General features: G+C 35.7%; 1 protein-coding gene across 5 annotated transcripts in view; it reads right to left on the minus strand.

The window, feature by feature from the left end:
• LOC138715537 (uncharacterized) overlaps positions 1-22,769 on the minus strand; it is a 36,625-nt gene extending 13,856 nt beyond the window's left edge. For 2 of the 5 annotated variants that reach the window (XR_011336396.1, XM_069848582.1), the window contains exons 1-4: positions 21,342-22,762; positions 16,861-17,037; positions 6,442-6,538; positions 2,663-2,945 (exon numbers count right to left, since the gene is read on the minus strand). Coding sequence is in view for 4 of the 5 variants with exons in the window: in XM_069848582.1 (XP_069704683.1) it covers positions 2,942-2,945; positions 6,442-6,538; positions 16,861-17,037; positions 21,342-21,465 (402 nt within the window). In the remaining variant the exon portion in view is untranslated. Of the gene's footprint in view, positions 1-2,662; positions 2,946-6,441; positions 6,539-16,860; positions 17,038-21,341 lie in introns of all 5 variants that reach the window. The other 3 variants (XM_069848581.1, XM_069848580.1, XM_069848579.1) reach the window with 2 other exon arrangements.
• Positions 22,770-23,124: the final 355 nt, after the last annotated feature.

The following is a 23,124-nucleotide window of genomic DNA, read 5'->3' on the forward strand; positions in this document are numbered from 1 at the left end:
CTACTATCGTAACTAAATAGGTAATGTTAACATTCATTTTCATAAGTTTTTGTGGTGCAAATTAAAATAATTCAAAGTAAAGTATAACTTAACTCCGACAACATTATAATTATGAACGTCAAATTCTCTTTTTTTATTTATTTTTCAGTGTTTAGTCCCTTATTTCCCATTGTTCTTTGGATTTATCATTAGTGAAATATCAATTAACGGATAAATTATGTTATACACTCAGTTGATAATATAAATAATATTCACGACAAATATATAAAAACAGAAGAGATAACGAATCATAATTTAGCCCACCGATAACTTTATAACATGGTCTAAAAATTCTAGGTAGATTGGCTTTGCGCGAGACTCTGCATTGTATTCTATTCAATACAAAGGCGTACTTTATCTTATCTCTCCGCTTCGCCCACGTGACAACTATAATTAGAACTCCCTCATTCCGAACTTGCCTAGGTCATATAGGCCAATAATATTTATCCATGGTCATCAATTGTCGACAGTACATACCGTTGCTTACGAGAATATCTCGTAAGCAAGAAATAATCGATTTAGACCGACCAGACCGGTTCAGAGTTCGTGTCTCGTGATGGTGTTGGTCATTGTGCCATCTGTTGACGATTATTGAACTACATCAAGCCGGCCTCGACTGCAAACCCTAAAGCCTATATAAAAGAGCTATCTGTTAGTATATATGATCTAGGCCACAACTTAGAAACGTTGCTTTCGGCTTGTGTGAATAAGGGAATAATTTTAGCTGTACTTCATACTTTGAGTTTTTGTCACACCATTCTGATATTTCAGGAAGAAAGAATGAATTTAACGATATCGTACTGCAGGCACTAAATCTTTGCAAACCACCATTTTCATTCCACCTCGTAGGTGGAGATAGTTCGCGAAGTGAAGTGATGGTATGAAGATGGGGCGAAAACCGAAATAACATTTCCTCGTATCGTGAAATACGTAGCTGTGAGTTTTATTTAAATAATTATTATATTTTTAAGTCTTAGAAGAAGTCTTCAGTGAAATCGGAAATTATTGCAACACCGTGTGTGTTGCAGTTTGCCTATTTCATTGATTCACATTAAGAGAAAGTTAAAGTAATAATTATATTATTTACTTCACTGTATTATATTGCCGTCCACAATGTCCTACAACTAAGTAATATAACAAATATTATAATAATCTTACATCAATACTGCAAAATAATAATAATAATAATAATAATAATAATAATAGTATTATTATTATTAATATTATTATTATTATCTATATAAATATATGTTATAATTAAAGAGTTTTATTTTATCTTGTTGTTGCAATGACCTTAAATTGATTTTCGCGCCCAAGAAAATTTGGTAAAAGAAATATTGTGTTCTGCTGTTACGCTATGATAGATAAGCATATGACATTATTTGAAAATCTGATATCTTATTCAATACAAATAAACGTAATTTTGAAAGTGGCATGCGAGATTGTACGAAAATTATCACCACAGAAAAAAAACTCTCGTTATGAAAATAATTGTGGGGTTAAATTCTTTCAGGATATAAAAGCGAGAAGGCCTACATTAAGTACATACTCGTATTATTATTTTCTTGGTAAATAGCCTATGTAGTTCACAAAAGATCGACAGGTGCATATATATATATATATATATATATATATATATATATCTCTCTTGATGTAAAATAAGGTTTAGGTGCGAACACCTATCAACAGATGCATAGTTTTACTGAGCTGCTTATATTTACGTATAGAAGAAAAATGAGAAACGAACAAGGAGAATATAAAGAGAACAAGGCGAATACAGAGGCAAAAGGAAAATAGTGAAGAAAAAGGAGAATACAAGCAGAAGGACGATGTAAATACAAGAAGTATAAGAAGAGAATATAGGGAGAACAAATGGAGTAAAAGGAAAGCAACCGGGATACAAGAACAACCTGAGAAATGCAAGGAAAACAAAGGGAATCCTAGAACAACAAGGGGAATACAAGGAGAACAAGGGAAATAGAAGAAGAACATAGGGAATGCAAGTAGAACCAGGGGAATAGAAGAAGAACAAGGAAAAGACAAGGAGAACAATAAAAATACAAGGAGAACATGGGGAATTCAAAGCGAACAAGGGAATTATGGGAAGAATATGGAGAATGCGAGGAGAATAGGAAAATACGAGGAGAATACGGAGGATACGAGAAGAACATGGGAGATGCAAAGAGAACAAGGGAAATACAAGGAGAACATGGAAATTCGAAGAGAACAAGAGAGCCACCGCCGTGGCTCAGTCGGTTAAGGCGCTTGCCTGCCGGTCTGAACTTGCGCTGGAGCACGGGTTAGATCCCCCCTTGGCCTGATTACCTGGTTGGGTTTTTTCCAAGGTTTTCCCCAAATGTAAGGTGAATGCCAGGTAATCTATGGCGAATCCTCGGCCTCATCTCGCTATCACCAATCTCATTGACGCTAAATGACGTAGTAGTTGATACAGCGTCATTAACTAACCAACTAAAAAAAAAGAGAACAAGAGGATTATGAGGCGAACAAGGTGACTACGGAAAGAATGGGGGGAATGCGAGGAGAATAGGGAAAATACGAGGAGAATACAGGGAATACGAGGAGAGCACGGGAGATACAAGGAGAACAAGAGAAATATACTTGCCTCAAAAACATGACGGCCTCTCTTCTTGGAATTGGTAATCTCTCATAAACCCCCATCCTCTACTCAACTCCTAGCCGTGTGGCAGAAATACAATAGATCCCAGCATTGCCAAATTTAGCAGTCATTGCCTCTACCTGTTGGGTTTCACCCGTTCTCAGTGTCTTTTTAGACATTTGTCGACGTGTTGTTTTATACCGTTGTGCACTTCAATATGTGTAATTTATTCCGGCCATGATTAATGAGTGTTGGAGGAGATGATCCACAGTCAGGCCTCCTGTTTCACCTGAAGAACACGACAAGAACAAATAACACCATCGAAGAAAACAGAATATCTTATTTGCAGAGGAGCGTAGCTATTAAAAACAAAGTGTTAAAATTGTGTCTAACATTAGAAATTCTATCCATAGAGTAATCGAAAATTGAGGCAGATTGATAAGTAGAAATCTTAATCACTTAACATCGGATGCACCGGCGGAGTTGGTAAAAAAAAATATATATGGGGCATAGAAATTAAGAATTACGCTTCACCAACTAAAGAGGGAATAAACTAAAACAGAATTCGGTAAGATAAACGATTTTATGCGTGATGTACTTCGTCGAACAATATGTGAACAGTACGCGAAAGAGATATCACCAACAGCAAATAAACTTGCGGAAATATTCTGGCCTGATTTGTACATTATCTTTAAGAATGCAGAAAAAATTTCATTCAATTCTATCCAGCACTTTCGGAATTACCAGGAAAAGGGTTTTTAAGGAATATAGTGTGTGAAGAAGAAAAAAAAGCTCATGCCGTTTTCCACGCAACAGCTATTGTAGCCAATGCCGCACTTTACATTAAAAATCATAACTTCAGAACTAATACAGAGCCACTGGCGTAGCTCAGTTGGCTGAGTTGACTGCCGATCCGAAGTTGCACTCGGGTATGGGTTCAGTTCCCGCTTTGGCTGATTTATCTGATTGGGGTTTTTCTGAGGTTTTTCTCAACAGTAAGGCGAATGTCAGGTAATTTATAGCGAATCCTCGGCCTCATCTCGCCAAATACCATTTTGCTATCACCAATCGCATCGACACTAAATAACCTAGTAATTGATACAGTGTCGTTAAATAACTAAAAAAAACTAATATAGGTTGTTTTACCTGAATTAACTTCAATAGTTAGTGTAGAAATTTAAATTTTATATTAGGCCTATATTTTACATAACGGAATTTTAAGGTATAAGAAGTGTACATGCCCCCTTAATTAATTCAGTCCTATTTCGTATCTTATAATGATCCTTAGGCCTATAGAAAATTTGCATAGAATCAGCAACTAAACTGGCAGAGAAACAAATATATTTTTTTGTGCTTTAATATGATTTTCGTGTTATGAAAAAATGATGTGAAAGGAATACATTTATCCATGATTGGTATCTAAACTGGTCTTTATTTCACCGTCCTTAGGAACGTAGACAATGACATTATTCACAGCAGTGCTTAAAAGTTTTATAACTTACAGCAGTGAATTAAATGTTTTTAAATCACTCTCTACATGACAACAACATATTAGGATAGTTAAAATGAATATATATGAACTTTTTCGCCAACAATACATTACAAAGAAAAGACTACAATTTAAAATTAAATTTACATACCAGTAATGAATAAAATATTGTATAGCACACTAGAGTAAACAGATTTTATGCACTCGTGGAAATTATCACCCAAGGCGAAGCGGATAAAATCTAATTTTACTCTCTTGGACTATAAATTGCTACATTACACCACACGAACACAACCTCACAGGAAACAAAACAAGAGGCGCCAAGACCAACAACGACCAGTTCTGAGGATGACCCATAAAAGGTCGAAACATGTAAACAAGGTACGATAGAATTTAACACAAGGAAGTCATATAATACATATTCCGAATATAAATTGCTATTCAATGATCACAGTTTCCGAAAATTTTACCAGTGAAACATCCTTAATTAAGTATAAAATTCTGGAACTTCAATAACATGAGAATTTAACACTTATTACAGGCTATAATTCTGCATTTCTTTGTTTATTTAGGCAAAACATGTTAGTGAAAATATAAATATACAGTGTTTTTAAAATAAGTTTGTTCATTTTTATACCAATTTTGTTTTAGTAATTATAAATTAAGGTATATTTACAAAGATAATATAGTCTCGCTGAAAATCGCGATTTCATGGAACACAGTTTGAAAAACGTTCGCAAATCACAATGACTTCAAGAATTGCCAACTCGGCTAAGGGTTTATCCCTTGCGCGTGCCTGCAATTACCTGGTGAAGGGTATGAGGGAAGGTCGTCATGTTTTCGTGCGAAGTATACAAGGAGAAGAAGGGAAATTCGAAGAGAACATAGTGATTACGTGGCGAACAAGAGGATTACGGGAAGAATAGGGAGAATGCGAGGAGAATAGTGAAAATTCGAGGAGATTACGAGGAATCTGGGAGAGCAAAGGAGAACAAGTAAAATATAAGGAGAACAAGTTAAATAAAAGGAAAACAAGAGGAATACAAAGAGAATAAGGAGAATTCGAAGAGAACATGGTGATTATGAGGCGAACAAGAGAATTACTGGAAGAACAGGGGGAATGCGAAGATAATAGGAAAAATACGAGGAGAATACGGAGATATGAGAAGAATACGGGGACTACAAGGAGAACACGGGAGATACAAGGAGAAGAAAGGAACTACAAGAATAATATGGGAAATTCGAAGAGAAGAATGTTATTACGGGAAGAATAGGGGAATGCGAGGAGAAGAGAGAAAATATAGGGGGAAAACGGAAGATACAAGGAGAACCGGGAGAGAAAAGGAGAACAAGGGAAATACAAGAAGAACATGCGAAATTCGAAGAGATTAAGGGGATTACAAGGCGAACATGGGGATTGCGGAATGCGAGCAAAATATGGAGGATATGAGGAGAATACGGGGGATATGAAGAGAATATGGGGATACGAGGAGAACACGGGAGATACAAGGAGAACAAGGGAAATACAAGGAGAACATGGGAGAGACCAGGAGAACAAGGAAAATATAATGAAAACATGGAAAATTCGGAGTACGTGAGGAATTCGAAGAGAACAAGGGGATTATTAAGAGGCGAACAAGGGGATTACGGGAAGACTAGGGGCAATGAGAGGAGAATAGAGAGGATACGAGTAGAATTCGAGGAGAATTGGGAGGATACGAGTAGAATTCGAGGAGAACACAGGACATAAATGGGAAATACAAGGAGAACATGGGAAATTCGAAAACAAATTGGGGATTATGAGGCGAACAAGGGGAGGAGGTGGAATGCGAGGATAATAGGAAAATACGAGGAGAATACGAAAGATACGAGAACACGGGAGATTCAAGGAGAACATGGGAAATACAAGGAGAACAAGGGAAATGCAAGGAGAACATGGGAAATTCCAAAAGAACATGGCGAATTCGAAGAAGAATGTGATTACGGGAAGAATAGGGGGAATGCAAGGATAATAGGGAAAATACGAGGGGAATATGGAGGATACTAGTAGAACACGGGAGACATAAGGAACAAAGGGAAACGTAACGGGAAAATGAGGAATTCGAAGGGAACAAAGGGATTACGAGGCAAAGAAAGGGATTACGGGAGGACTAGGGGGAACGTGAGGAGATTAGGGAAAATACGAGAATATTGGTGGGATACGCGCACAACACCTTGCCACACCTCATACATTTAGAATTCACTACGTTTACACCTCAGACACAAACAACAAAGTAGGTTAAGGAAAATACCATACTTTTTCTTCCTATTCTTCTCCTCTGCCTTCGTCTCCTTCTTCTTCTCCTTCTCAACTCTGAGTTCCTTTTCTGCTTCATAGTTCATAAACTGTATTTCTGCAAATAGCAAAATGAACTTGATCATTAAGCATGCATTCACTGGCTTTCATTGAATGTCATATTAATAGAGTGAGGATTCATAGGCTAGTCATGCAAAAATATTCTGTACATGTACATAGGGTAAGTTTGCATATATTGCACCACTTTAGCATTTATAATTTTTATTGAACAATACAATTTTTATTTTCTGCATTCCTTTACAGAAATACATTCCCAGAATATTTACCTTTCATGTAAAAAAGAATCCTTGAATTTGATTTAATATTTCTGAAGTAGAATGACATTTTCGAAACACTTGTCAATGGTGCCATTTAGGCAGCTAGTTTCCTAAATAGCACCTGTGGTTTCTTAAATCGCACCTCATTAACTGCAGGGAACAGGATGAAGAAAAGCTTTTAATATTGAATATATTGAACAATATTTAATATGAATAATGTGATAAATGCAAATTACAAGTTTATTGAAATTAATGAAAGAGAATAACGCACCTTCAAATGAAATTGAAAAAATAGAGCATAAATTACCTAACATTTAAACTTTCTGAATGCGTTTTTTATTGTTACACTTTTTCCATGTGCTTCACCAGGTAGTTCAAACTGTAAACTGAGTCACCTTTTCTCCACGATTATCTCGAAGCCACCTAAGAACTGCTTCATGATTTAGCTGTCTGAAATGGTTTGAAGATAGAAACATCTAAAGGCTGGGCCTCTGAGTATTATGACGAGGAAGCTGAAATAGGAGCACATCATTTTCCCGACATAATCTAGCTTCTAAATTTTTGGAATGGTTCGTATAGGTTTTTCTATGGCAGGTTTGAGTAGCAAATAAAATGTTTGAGCTCTTCGACAAATAGTTCACTGTTGATGTAACCTGAATCAGAGCAAACAAATAACGATCCTAGAAGAATACCAGCTGATAATGTAGGATGCACTGTTTGACGTCTAAAAATTTTCATAGGTGGCACAAAATATCTGGTGCGCTTGTACAACATACACTTGTTGTATTAACGCCCTTTTCACCACTTGATATTGCACCCACCTGTTGCATTCCTCGTTCAGTTAAAATTTTTTGGCCTTCTTTTGTAAGGCTAGAATTGCTACAGTTGCTCATATCGTACAGGTGCGAATTAGGCACCTACAAAGTGGTGCGAATTAAGAAACTACGTCATAAGTTATTATTTCCTTCATTCTAGCCTATAATCACCACATGTTCGAAAATCGTACTAAGTTAAATATTCTTTAATATTTCTTTTAACCAATAACATCTTAAGATTATGGATTCCTTTGCAAACAAATCCGTTATTTAGTTACAAAATGTTAGGTAAATATACATCCACCTGAGCGATTATATTAAATACTCTATCACCACGTTGCTAGCACAAAGAAGTGGCAGAAATCAAGTGACATGGTGGACGTTCATATGGTAGATTGTAACAATACCACTAGATGCTACAATACTACAGTAACTTGTTTTAAACTAGTAGTGGTGCCATTTAGGAAGTGATGTGATTTATGCTACTCTACCCTATGTTTGCACATTTCAAGCGCTCTTCTATGTAAAAGACTGTAGAGCATACAGTGTAGTAATTTTCAGGATTTTCTGTCAGAAAGCCCCAAATTAGCATACTTCGGAAAAGTATTATATTTTGGATTGTTTATTTTTTTTTGTTAATTTTACTCGATGGCAAAACATCCTTGCATATTATATTAAGGGTAGGTATGGAGAAGCTCAAACAACTACTCTCTGCCTTTGTTCCTCTGCAGTACTGCGCAACAAGAAGCATTTCCAAACACCCCTATGTACCTGACTTAAAAACCAATAACCATCTTTTCTCTGTTGGCACGGCAGCAGTCTGATTGTCGGGTGCGTGATATTGTATTATGTGTGCAGATTGTGTGAATCTGTTCGTAAGCCTCCTGGAAAATTATTCCAAGTAGTAGAATCCTAACAGAACACGTTAACTTTCCCACGCACAAGGGACCACTGTGAAGACAAAACTGGACATGGTACTGTCGAAATACCTTGGTTACAGCACTGTGCTCAACGTAGAAAATAACGAGAAAATGTGGTGTGCGTGAACCTGAATCTTACAATATCACACTTTGTACACAAACATTTTGTCAGTAACTTCACGTGATGTTAAACGATAAGTTTTAGCATTGAAAAATCTCCTTGTAAGAAGCAAATTATGACAACAGATAAGCTTCAAATGCTGTTGGCTGTGTTTTGTAACCAGATGAAGTAAGGTAAACAAAGAAATGAAGTGCACATATTGGATCTTGGTGCAAAATGCCTGGTATATCGTTCTCATTTTTTACAATAGTAGTAAACTCTAGTTAAATTGGATTTTGCTTGTTTTTGCAAATGTCTTGTTTTATTATGCACATTTGGAGACTTTGTGTATAAATCCTGGCCTTACTTATGAGTGTATGTTTGGGAAGTTTCTCCAGGCAGAGTACCAATTTAAAGGACCACAACTCGACTCCTTTTAAACCCTAGTTCATCCTTCACATCACTTCTCATGTACCGTGCTAGGTCTTTCGCCTCTCTGTTAGTATCACACCTGGCTAAACAAGCTTTCTGTGGGTATGACAGTGATCCACGTCAATGTGGTAAATGCTGGAAAAACACAAATAATATATAACTTATTCCAAGGTAACCGCAAATTTCATAATCCCAATGTAAATATGAAATAATAATCAGCTACAAATAAAGTAAAATATAAAATCAACATGATCTTATGTGTATCATTTAAAATCCTTGACTCACGTCAGGAAGAAGGGAGTTAGACTTGTGACACTTCTTCTGTGCACTGGGCCGATATCAGAGCAGTGGAGATTTGCCTCGCTACATCTTCAAATATATATCACATAAATTATCCTACCTGTCGAAGGTGCAGGCCTGCCTAGCCAGGAATAGAACAAAGTGCCGCTCGCTTGTTGCGGCCCTATACTGTACCATCTGCACACGCACTTACACACTCTACTGTTACCGCACATTAAGTTCATTTAACATGTACAGCATTTCAGCGTCACTTCGTAGCAATGCCGCATTGTGTCTTTGGTCCAGGGAAAATATAATGCGTTGTTGTAATGGAGTGGCGGGAGTGTGTTTTTCATAAAGACGAGTATTTTCTGTAGACCAAAAATACAACAGGGATTTCCTAAAAAATAGAAGTGATGTACTACGTATTTACCAATTTAACTTTTTACTTTTCGAAACATCAATCAACCACTACTACTAAAAAGACTTGATCGACCACTTTAACGTTTCATTGCGCTTTAGGATTTAGGTTTAAACATAAGCGCAGCTTTGGCTACTACCGACCCACGGCTATAAAGCATTCAGTATTGTTAATGAAAAGTGAAATTCAATAAAAAATTGTAAGAGAAATATTACTACAGGAAAACGAAGTAACTTATTAATGTGTAGGGCCCGGATTTTTAGGTTTTTAAAAAGACCATTTTAGGTTCTTGGAATAGGTGAAATATGCTTTTTTTTTTTTTAAGGTTTTATGCCCAACCTTTGAAAGGGGTCGGAAAAAATGCCAGATCGTTAAAAATGTATTCTTACAGTTATTCTTAAAAAATAAGTATATATTTATTACGGTAACATAGGCCACGAAACTGGCCTTTTCAAGAACCAAACTGTTTATCAAAATTTATAACATTCGAAATTTTTGTTCGTTCCTCTTTAACATTGGTTGTAGTTTGAATAAATTATTATAACAATTAACATTTTACCTAATATAATTTGCCTTGATATGACTACATAAACTTCAATTTTCAATAGATAAAAGTACAGTACAGACACTACTTTTGAATTATGTCAGAGGCGGCTTTTCAGGTGAATCAAGTGAAGCACAACTTCACATAGAAATTTAAAAAAATTAAAAAGTTCACTTTAGGTTCACTGTACATCACAATGCGACTTATTTTATATGATATTTATGTTTATATACATTCAAAAATCGCGCCACACTGAAGAATTAACGAACGTAGTGCCGGTGAATCCACTTTTTGCATTGCGACTTTCTATTTCGCTTGCTTCGTAGCAACAAGACTCCGATACGTTTAAGTTCTGCGCTGGTGAAGCGAGCTCCATTCTTATCCTGTTAGTGTTTCACTCAGCTGTGGTTACCATGGAAACGAGCCTAAACCCCTCGCCCCCCCAACAACAGTTAGGATCATGGCTTTGTACAGACGTGAAATAGTAAAAGAGACGAATTCACAACGTTCTGCCAATCAACGACAAGGGGACAAATCAGAGTACCCAACTCTAACAATGAAAATTACAGAAATTTAAAAGCGTACAATTAATTTCGCCCATAGGAAGTATATAATAAGTTAATATGTTCGTACTTTTTAAAACTGGTTTGCAGCAAGCACGAGTCTTGAGGAGAGTGAAAATATAATATAAGAGGAATTGAAAAAAAAACTTGGTTATGTTGTTAGCATTGTACTACTGTAGCCTATATACAAAGTTAAATTTTTCCGCGGTTACGTGAGCGAGTGTGCATAAAGATCGCATTGTGATTAGGTCATTAGTTTCTCGACTGTTCTTATTAGGCCTACATTAGATATTATTTTTAATTTAAGAGTAATATTCATAGAATCAGTGTGCTTTAGGAATTTAGTGCTGTTTATATTATCAGTAAATGGAAACTGTGTAATACTTGTGACATGGAACCACACAACGATATTGTGTGTAGTGTTTTAGAAACTCAGTTTTCTCTTTGGACTGATGAAGATAAGAAGGATGTGTTGGTTAAAGGAAGGCCGACTCCTGTACTGGATATAAACAAAAATAAAGTAAATCCATCTACTGGAAAAAGTTACACTAAACACTTCAACAATGCTTGGTATAGTGATAATTCATGGCTGTGTGGGAGTGCATGTTTAAATAAATTATTCTGCTGGCCATGCCTTCTCCTTGGCGTCAATAAACACAATTGGAATAAGGTAGGATTCTCAGATTTTTTCAATATATCCCGTAGGCTTCGCAAGCATGCAGATTCGGCGGAACACCTAAAATGTGCGCTAGGACTCTAGCGGCTTGAAAAAAATCTTAACACAATTGCCGATGTTCTGCATGAAAGTTCTAGGTTTTACATCACACAGTTCAATGGAACTGTCAGATTAAACAGACTCATCATGCATATTGTTATTGATACAGTTCTGTATTTGAGTAAACAAGAGCTGGCCTTTCGTGGCCACGATGAAAGCGTTACTTCTTTGAATCGCAGCAATTTTAAAGAACTCCTTAATCTATTAATTTCAAGAAGTTCCCAGGAAATTCAAGATCACTATTCAAAAATCAAACATGTTTTTAGTAGTGAATCTAAAACAATTCAAAATGAAGTTATAGAATGCATTTCTGAACTGATAGATGACATGTAAGAACTGAGATAAAGGAATCAGATTTCTTTTCTGTACAAATCGATGACACAACCGATATTGCTCAAAAGTCACAGTGCTGCATCATAATAAGATTGCTAAATTCAGATGCTGAACTAGTAGAACGATTCTTAGGATTTTACGATGTGAGTTCAAATTGGTCATCAGAAACATTATTCCAGCTGGTTGACTCAGTTTTAGAGCAGTTGGCCAGTGCTATGATGGAGCTAGTGTAATGGTTGGCCATTTAAATGGCCTGCAGAAGAAAGTTAAAGACGTGGCCCCCCCAAGCTATTTTTGTACACTGCTTAGATCATCGCCTGAACCTTGTTCTGAAACAGAGTTGCAAACAAATACAAAAGTGTCGGATATTTTTTTCTAACATAAGCGGAATACCACCATTCTTCCACCACTCTGCTAAGAGAACTTACTTACTGGATACAAGTGTAGGAAGACGTATACCTATAGTGGTAGATACACGTTGGTCCTCCAATTCCAGACTTCTCCGAGTAATTGTTGAAAACTGGGATAATATGAAATCTGTATTTGAAGAAATAATGGAAGACCCAGAATCTGATGAGACTGCAGTGCGTCTTTCAGAGGGATATTTAAATAACATGAATGATTTTGAATATGCATTTTTTTGCTTTGTGTTTCATTATCTTTTTGAGCTTACTACTATCCTTTTTGATATTCTACAAAAGAAGTTCTTAGATATCGCGTATTGCACTGCAGCAATACAAAACACGTGCAGTGTTGTCAGCAGCAAAAGAAGTGAGGATTCTTTTGCAAAAATATTTGAAATGGCGCATGAAAATGGTGACATCTCTGCAAGAAAGTACAAGAATCTAACAAATGAGCAATTGTATGATAGTTATAAGATATTATATTACGAAATAATTGATAACATTCTAATGCAGATGAATATCAGGTTTCAAGATATAAACAAACTCAAATTTGTTGCTTTGATTGATACTTCAAAATTCGAAGTGTATTCAAAAAAAGTTTCCGAATAGTGAGCTAAACTCATTACATGAACATTATCCAGCATTGTTCCCAAGAATGTCGCGTCTTAAAGCCGAACTTGAGTTGCTTTACTCTGACAGTCAGTACAAAAATATCCCCATTCAAAATGTTGTTAAATTATTGCGGGAAAATGAAGTTCACAAAGATGTCTTTAGTGAAACGTATAAGCTACTTTCACTAATTATGACAGTACCATCAACAAGTGTGTCCGCGGAAGGAAGTTTTTCTTCCTTGAATCGAATTAAAAACTATTTGCGTAGTTCCATGTCACAACAAAGACTCTCGTCACTCGCAAATATTTCCATGCAGAAGGAAATTGTGAACAAAATTATGAAGAATCAACCTTTCTACGATGATGTGACTGATAAATTCGCTGCCATGAAGAACAGAAGGACTCAACTTGTCTTCAAAAAAATAGGTATGATTACGTATTACTGTTAATTTTTTATTATTTTATTATTACTAGGCCTATCATCATCATCATCATCATCACATCACATCAATGTCACGTATTTTTAATAAACCGGCACTTAATATACTTAGGCTTATGTACATGATTTATGTTGTTATAAAATTAAAAATCGACCTAACACTGCTTCACGTACTTTTTACGTCACGAGCCGCCACTGAATTATGTTTGTTCAAACTTTATCATGAATTATTTTAAAATGTAACAAACAAACAAAACAGGTTCTAATTTCAAAAGTTCGCCAGTAAATGGCAGCAGTCACCTTTGCCTCAGAATATTTGTCCAGAAATTTCCGAGCCATAGTTAATCAAGTCATTAAAGCGTTGCGCCAATTACGTATTTCTATCTTATAAATTTTTAATTTGAAGATGGATTCTGATTCAGAAGAGGCTTTTGCCATTCTAGTATCATCTTGATATTCAAGTTAACCTTGATGGAATTTACCGACACATTCAAAACCTCAGGTCCATGGTATTTTAGATTTCAGGTGAAAAGGACCCTCAGCAATAAAATTGATGATTCGGACATAGTGACACATACAAAATCTTGTTTGGCCTTTCAGAACCATTACCGCAGGAAAAATAATCATGACAGAAAGTATTTCAAAACAAATTTGAATATGAGAGAAATGTGGGATTTGTACTGTATAAATTGTGAGTGTGAATACAAAGAGTCTCAGAAGCAGAAGTTTTACTATCATACGGTATCTTTTCATACAAATTTAACTTACATTTTAAACCTCCTGCTAAGAATACATGTAGTCCACGTGACCAAATGGAACTTCACATACAAGCCGAAAGTGATCCTGATGTGCGTGAAAAGTTACAGGCCTAGAAAAATTTGCACCTGCTCAAAGCTAATCAAGTTATAAATATACTTAAAACTGATGAAGCTACAGTTCAGAAACGTGCTATGTTCCCACGTTTGACGTAAAAGTAGCACTCCAGTACCCTAATTGACGACATCCTTAGTGTATTACAATAGAAAATGTACATATACAATTTCGGTATCCACTCACTAAACAATCAGAATGGTTACATGTACGTGTGAAATGAAACCGAAGATGGCAGAGTATCCCAAGGGGTAGCGGCCGACCTCGTGAAACACATCAAACATAAAGCCAAAAATCATATTCGTAAATCTCTACTCAAACTTATGTACAGGACAAAATGGAAACATAAAGCTGTCTGCTACATTACCACTTTCATTTCTCTCAGACCCTAGATAACCATCGCAGTTGATAAAGCGTCGTAAAATAAACAAATAAAAAAAGATAGACACAAATTACCAAAAATTCCTCTTATCACCACTCATTTCCACCTAATGACCGACATTTTGGTGTCATAGAGTCAAGCTCACGAAAATATCCTCTCATTATTAATATTATTGTGATCTCCTTTTATTTGATGTATTATTTATTTTATTCTATTTCTATTGTTATATATTCCGTATTTTGTGTTTGTGTAATTTTTTGTACACATTTACAATATGTAATTCTAGATTTACAACATATAAATTAACAATGGGGGGGAAAAAATTCAAAGTTTCATTAAAATAAATAAATTCTTACACCTCAAGACTGAGTTGAAGTGATAAAGAATGCGAAGATTAGGAATCCCTTGAATGTAATCGAAGTACTACACCAGATATTTAACTGCAAAAAAACTTGGGAAAATCATGGTCAACAGAAAGAAGATCCATGACGGCAAATCAATTAAGTGGTTAGAAATAAGGTGAATGAGGTGCGAGCGAATAGAACGTTGAACTCTGCAGGTTAAAACTACTTTGAGCACACTGATAGATTTTTAGAAAGTGTCCATGTCTTATCCACATACTAAATTTGTGAGACAGCACCAAGGGCAGACCATAGCGATGAAGACAGATATGATGTATCTTTTATGATTCGTCCAACTAGAGGAACCAGTGGCCCAAAACCACTTCAAAAACTTGCGGACAGAAGCAGTCACAAGGTCGATGGTCTACCAAAATGATTATGCTCTCGGATGACGATGTGCCCTTCTATGTCGATTAAAGATGAGCTGAGTTGTGGAAGAACAGACTCGTTGATTTTCTTGCAAAGAACCAATAACAATTCCATTATTCACACATTTTGCCATTGTTCCTAGTTGATTCATCTTCATGATGAAAAACATTCAGAGCTAAAATGGATCAAGTCCACTTTTTCTTTCTCAAAATATGATTAAGAGCTAACAAACAACTTTGCAGCTGATACTTCATTTCCTATATTTAAGTTGATATCTCTAAAGCAATGTTGGACAATAAAATTATTGCTAGTCAAATTAGATAATTCACTAGAGCAAGTTAACTTTAAGTCAAATTATCTCAAAACTATATGCAATGGACTTGATCCACTTTAGAACTGAGCACCTCATATACGTCATCTAACTATTAACAATAAATAAATCATAAAAGCGAAGTTTGAAAAAGAATCAAAAGTTAAACACGTACTAAAGTTACTTCTAACGCACATCTAGCCTTCAACTCAGTACTATATAAAATAATATTATTCCGAACATTTTAGGTTCTCGAAATAATAAACAAGTCATTACGAAGTTAACAGACCAGAGTGATGATTAGAAATGTTTTCCATTTTTATTTTATTTCTAAACAAGCTTTAAAAATTCTCTCCGGTAAAATTTACAAAACAGAAGATAGAACCTTGTTAGTCTGAGCACTCGATTGTTCGGCTTGGTTCAGTGGTAATGATTTTACCGCCAAACATAGAGTTTAGAAAAAAATATTTCGAACTTTTTATCATGTTTCCTTATTAAATGGCGAGCTAGGACAGCGTTGTTAATCTAGTTTCAGACAAAGTACCACATAATCTTTAAAAATTCTAGAACATTTGTAATTACTAACTACATTGAAGAAAACAAAGATTTGCTTGCATGAGCTTAGCTTGCAGTAAGTCTGTTGCCGTTCACACATTACTTTCAGTGCACTCTAGTGCCAGCTAGAGGGAAAGAGATTTCTCGGGACGGAAGTGTGAAAAAAATACGCACCAAGAAAAAAAAGTACACTCCTCTTCTGTTGCATGGCCATAAAAATGATTAATTCATAATATTACATATCCAAACATTTTTAAGCATGATGTGCCTATTGGGATACAAAAGAATTAAATGGAAAATGCTACTACACGCGCTTAATTATCGCCATATTGAGTGGAGCCAAGGGACAGAGCGTGAGAGTCAGACATATTTTAGCAAATAAAGAAAAGGGCCACCAAACAAAACGAAAGTTTTAATGGTTAGTAACATTAAGGACTGCACATAATGTACTATTACTGTAACAGAATTGCATAACTATGAACAAGTGGGGAAGGAAACACGCGAGGGCGATCTATCTGAAACTGGCTCTTAGACATACAATTTGTAAATACTTAAGTCTAAAAAGATGACGAAACCTACGAAATACATTCTTTAGACAGGGACAGCAGCCATCCTTCGCCCTTCTCTTATCTTCTTCTTTGATGACTGACAGTCCAAACATGGAAACTTCCTCGTTTTCTTCTTCTTTTTCGAATGATGGCACTGGTATGGGACCCATGGATGCTGCGAGCTTCTTATCAGTTGTTCCAAGTCCACCTAAAAGGCAGTGTAATTCTGAGTTTAAATCTTTGTAATGCCTAGGATAAATAGGTACTGCTCCGCTGAAAGGTTATGTCACATCCCGCTTTGCCCCACTCCTCTCTGTAAGGGCTAGTGGATGAGCTATTAGGCTCTTCTCTGCAAATACTCGCTGTACAGAATTGGAACTTTGCGTAGTATTATAGGCTCCGTGCGTGGCAGGGAGAAATGCACTGCCGCGCTCTGAGTGGCAAAAATTGTAAGTTCTTGCGTGTTACCGCGCGAGCATCAGCTGTCATCTCACAGTGTATTGCCATGGCAGATTTAATAATAACAGTGGGATTTCAAAGTATTTTCTATGACAATAATCGGCCAAATTCTTCTAAGAAAGGTCGTTTACTTGCAGAAAGTGGTCATGTATTAAATTTACAAGAAAAATATTTCGCTGGAATTTGCAAGAGTGTAATAACTGCAAATGTAATAAGACAGACATCAGTTAGCCTGAAACCTTATCATGTCACCATAGAGGTAACGTAGTTATTTATGTATTACTATTTATGATTGATGTTAATTTATACATTAAACGATGCTGACTTAAAAAGACGACCTCATGTTATCGTAGGTTAATGCTGCTAGAGAAGCGACTAATAGTTCCTGCGAATGTCTTGCTGGATCGTCAGGAAAGTGTAAACACATTTCCGCTGTTGTTTATGCAGTTAACTCCGAAAGCATCACTTCGCGAACTGATCAACCCTGCGAATGGTGTCGACCCCATATCTCAAATGCGTGGAAAGAGAAATATAGCAAGGGGAAGAGATTAGAAGAATTTTTTCCCAAAAAAAAGCAGAGGCTTGAAGTTGAAGCAATTGAAATTCCTGCACTGAAAACTCCATGTATACTGACAAAAATTTTAAATGAAGAGAAAAAATCAGAATCACTTAAAGTTGTCAATGAACTGCTGGGACATTTAATAACAGATATCACAGCTATTGTTGAGAATAATGCATGTAAAAGGCTAATCACAACATTATTAATGAAACAAGAAACTAGGCCTATAATAATTAATGAATGTAGTAGCAACATTTCTGCATTAGAAAATGATTTTTATGACAATCATGTCCTAATTGATAAGACCAGAGCAACTGAAATTTGTGTAAAAACCTTGCATCAATCAAAATCAGACTTATGGTTCACAGAAAGAAAAATAGGATTTCTGCGAGTAGGGCACATTCAATTAAAACTAGAAAAAAAGATCATGAGAAGCTGGTAAATACCCTCATGAACCCAAAATTGCTTCATGGTAGGGATCTTAGGAATGTAACTTTTGGAAGTAAATTAGAAAAAACTGCACTTGACAAATACACAAATTCATATGACAGAACAGTTGCTGGTCGTGGTCTTATCATTCATTTAACTCAACCTTGGTTGTGTGCTAGTCCTGATGGGATAGTAATGATGAATGGTAAGCCAGAAAGAGTATTAGAAATTAAATGTCCTATTTCATATAAAGAAAAACCCATTGTAGGTGAGAATGGGGACATTAATGTATCCTATATTATAAAAAATTCACAAGGAAATTTGGAACTAAAACAAAGTCATACATATTTCACTCAGTGTCAACTGCTGATGTACTGTAGTGGCGTTGATCTCTGTGATTTTTTCATTTATACAGAGAATCATATTTCCATTCTTATAGAAATTCAAAGAAATGATATGTTCCTGAATGGCTGTATTGAAAAGTTGCAACAGTTTTACTTCACACACTATTTAAAGGAACTGGCATACCGTTCTAATAATGATCTTCAGAAATCAATGGAGGCTGTACATTAGTCATAACACAACACATGTGTACAATGTCATCAATACAATGTAATAGTTCACTTGGACATTTTTGAAGTATATTATACACTTTCACTTTTTGAATGCAGCGTTCAACGTGGATCCACACACTAGCAATATTATAAGTATCATCAACTTGATCAGGTGTTAAGTGACCTTCATTCATAAAGGGTGGCATTACCAAAATTGCATTGCTCTCCTCCAATACAGTTTTTATTCCGGGAAAACCTTTATCTGCCATAATTTGATCTCCTGGTTCTATCAGTTTCAAAATTTCACAGTCATTTGTGATAAAACTGTCACTGGCTCTACCTCCATAACATTTGGAAATAAATGTTACCATACCACAAGGCGCAATTCCAATAAGAACTTTTGCAGTATATGCAGACTTATAATTAGAGTACATATATACACGCTGACTGATTTCAGGAGGTTGTTCTGTTTTAATTTCAGTGCAGTCAATAATAGCTCTACAGTTCGGATAATTATCTTTAAACACAGTAGGCAATGTTGCATTAATAGTATCTTTGCTGGGCCAGAAAACAAAGTTTTTAGTTGCTTGTGCAAGTGTAGGTAAAACAGATTGGAATATTCTAGAAATAGTACTACGGTGAACATTGAAAATTACAGCAAGGGCAGCAAATGGCAAGGTTAACTTCATTTTCATTAAGAATATTAAAAATTTATTTTCTTTACTAATTTTACGCTGGGTACTGTCTGACAGTAAGTTCAAAAATAAATTTAAAATTTCTGTGTTAACACCAGCCAGGACATTTAATTGTGATTCATCAGAAATTGAACTATAACCAAAAAATCCTCTTTTTTCATATGGGGAGTCAGGCCCAGACAGTTTACTTGAACACTTAGGTTTGGCATATAATGCGTGGAAGGCTGATATGCATGCTTGTGTGCTGACATTGTTTCCATCCAGCACACAACTGAATTCAAAATTGCTTTCTTTGTCATAATTTCTATCTGTCTGAGTTTGGGCATCAGTTTTGGTGGTAACTAGGATAGATCCACTATTTTCCAAAAGGTCTGATGTATCCGGCTGTGAAATTATTTCAGTTCTTTTCTTCAGTCTTTTAAATCTGTTGAGAGAGTCTGTTCCTGTTGACTTCCTTTTGTAACATTCAGGAAAGATGCTTGGAACATATGCTGGACTAGCAGGATTTTGAGATTTACACCCTCCTATGAAATGTTCGCTACAGATTCTAGATGATTTGGAAGGTGTCCATAAAGTGCCGTCTGCCCTATAAAAATAATTTGTGTAAATGTGACATATTAATGTAAACATATTTTTTAATGTTTGGCAAAACTATAAAGGCAGATGATATTTAGAAAATCACTTCAAATAGATTTAATAAAATGTAGCTTTGGTTTCTATTAAATGTTTTGTAATTTCTGTTGTAATGATATAAATTATTTTTTGTTTATGTCTTCGTAATGTTATATCTTTAGGACTATTACAATATTGTAATGTACTTTTATTTATATTATTTTTCTGTATATGTAATTCCTTCTATATTCATAATATGATTCTGTAATTGTAAAATATGTATGTAATGATACTATGTTTCCGTATTTGTCATATAGGACTATTTCTGTAATTATATAATACAGGCTATCATAAAGACTTTGCTATAATTACTGAATATAATGCGCCCTACTATTATGATGTGTTTAAAAATATGGCCTACAGCTGCTTATTTTGTAAGTATAACATTAACATAATTATTTGCATGCAATAGTTACTGTTAGTTTATTGTAAAATCCTTGATTACGATAAGTTCTGTAAAAACTTAATTAGGTATTAATTAAAATACTTAAATCCCAAATACTTAATTTAAGCTCACTCTTTCCGATTTACTGCTATTATCCATCGTCTTTTCAAATCCATTTCGTGGGGTCGTGATGGAAAAATATATAAAACCTCACATTTTGCTCTGTATTACAATATCTATTGTTACAGCTAAAAACACAGCACATAATTTTGTTGGACCGCTTTGACATTTTTAAAATAGCAATCTAAAGGCAACACTTTATGAAAGATTAAATAAATGCATATAAAATCACTCCTACTCGAATCTTCCAGCAGTCGGCTGTCAACACAGATCACACACAGCTGTTGAAGACAAGCCTACAAGTAGTTCTCGTAGTGTCCGCCTGTAGCAGCACATTGCTATATGCATGGAGCCTATACAACTGTTTAAAATAATTTAAAGATAAGGGTCACGTTAAGTAAGTAACTGTCATGTGATATCCCTGCAACATAATAACTTGGATAGACAGTAACATGAGAACATGTACCTCATCAAAATATTAACAATAACTGAATCATAAAAGTAAATCAATCAAAGATGAAGCAATTAGTACCGGTTACTTCGAATGTAGAGACAACCCTAAGCATTTGTTCTCTATGGGGTGTATTTATTTACTGCTTACCTACTTTGAAATATTACTGATGTAAACAATGACTGTACCTTCAGAAATGCTAGATTCCATTATTTGTATGGATGCCTGCGTCAGCACAATAAGTACAAGCTCCACGTACAAGTTCTGGCAGCTGGTCTGAGTTGCTGCTTCTGTCATGATTTTCCCTGCCATGCCGGTCCAGATGAAGAGCCTCCATCGTCTTCATCTAAGTTGATACCGGTACTGCTGTAGTTGGTGGTCGCCTTCTCTAGAGCCGTCCGGATGACAATCGGGCTCTTAGTCTCCATCGAATCTGTTAAGTAAAGCAAAATTAATATAACATTGAACATCATAACTACATTGCAAATTTTGAAGTGCCCTTTCCTCAAATATTTTACTTTGTTCACATTACTATGTTCTAATTTAACATTGTAAAATTCAGGAGTACAAGGGGAACAAATCCAAAGCAAAGCAAACTTGTTGAATACAAGGAGAACAGCGTGAATACAAGTAGAAAAAGGGCAATATGTGGAAAAAACGGGGTATACGAAGATAATAATTAGAATTCAAGAAAGACATAGGACACTGGAGGAGGAAAAGTGAAATGCAAGAATCGTATCATATATCATATTGTATCATATCGTCGCCTGAATGCAAGAACTAGGTAACTTGATTTTTCATATTTTGTGACATCGCCTATTTACTTATTTATTGCACTAAGGAATATGTCTCGTTTTCTTTTACCTATTTGTTATATTGGAAAATAGATGTCGCTGGTATCGTTCGATCAGTTACCTAGATCCTGGATTACATTTTGTGCGATTTTTGCTATGCTATAAAAGAGGTAACTAAAAAAAGCAAATTTCGAGTTGCCTAGTTCTTGCATTCAGGCGACGATATATCGTGTCATGTCATATGAATACCATAGGGAAAGAACCTGATAAGTCACGTTTTACTATTTTTACAGCACAACAAGTTAAAAGTTTCAAAATCCATTATATTGTATTATCTTTGGGTGCGTGAGTGAGTTGTTGAAATTTAGTAAGGAAGATTAACTAGAGGCGGCCTACTCTGCAGTTGTCAAAGTATGTGAACTTGCATTAACAATTCCTACCACCACTTCCTCTCTATTCTAAAGAGGGTAAAGGCATTTGTGAGAAACTCTATAGGCCAAAAGCTAATGTCAGAGTCGGCAGTTTTGAAACTGAAAACTCTTTATTAAGGAACTGTCACAACAATTTCGATTTTACGATGTCGTCATAGACGATTTGACAACCAAAATGGGAGAATCATTCTGCAGTTTAAAAGACAGAGGAGTGGGTAATTTATTTTCTAAATATGTATTGTATTTAGTTACTTCTTCCCTACTTTGAAATATTACTACAGCTTGATGTAAACCATTAGTGTACCTTCAGAAATGCTGGATTCTTCTGTCTGTGTGGCTGCGTGGATCTTCTGGATCACTTCGGGAGCTTGTGTGGCTGCATTCGTCGATCTTTCTTCCTGTACGTTGGCTTGGGCCATGATATGTCCTTCCCCAGTATCCCCCTCCCGGACATCTGATTGGGGGGATAGTTTATGTCTGGAATCTTTTACCGGAGAAAGACTCAGCTTCCCATTGCTGTCCGCACTCCACTCTCTCTTTCGCATCTTAAAAGATCCCCGGGGGGCCCCAGTGTGGAGGTGAGGGGAGTGGATTTAATTAGACCCTCCGGACTTCACCGAAATTCACCGCAAGGGTTAAATATCACTTTCATCAGGGTTTTTGACCCGATCACAGACCGAGAAATCCCAATTAGCCTTTGTCCCCCTTTTTGAGTCTAAATCATTATAATTGTCACCATTATGAAA

The sequence above is a fragment of the Periplaneta americana genome, chromosome 15, assembly GCF_040183065.1.
Source record: "Periplaneta americana isolate PAMFEO1 chromosome 15, P.americana_PAMFEO1_priV1, whole genome shotgun sequence".
Classification (NCBI taxonomy): domain Eukaryota; kingdom Metazoa; phylum Arthropoda; class Insecta; order Blattodea; family Blattidae; genus Periplaneta; species Periplaneta americana.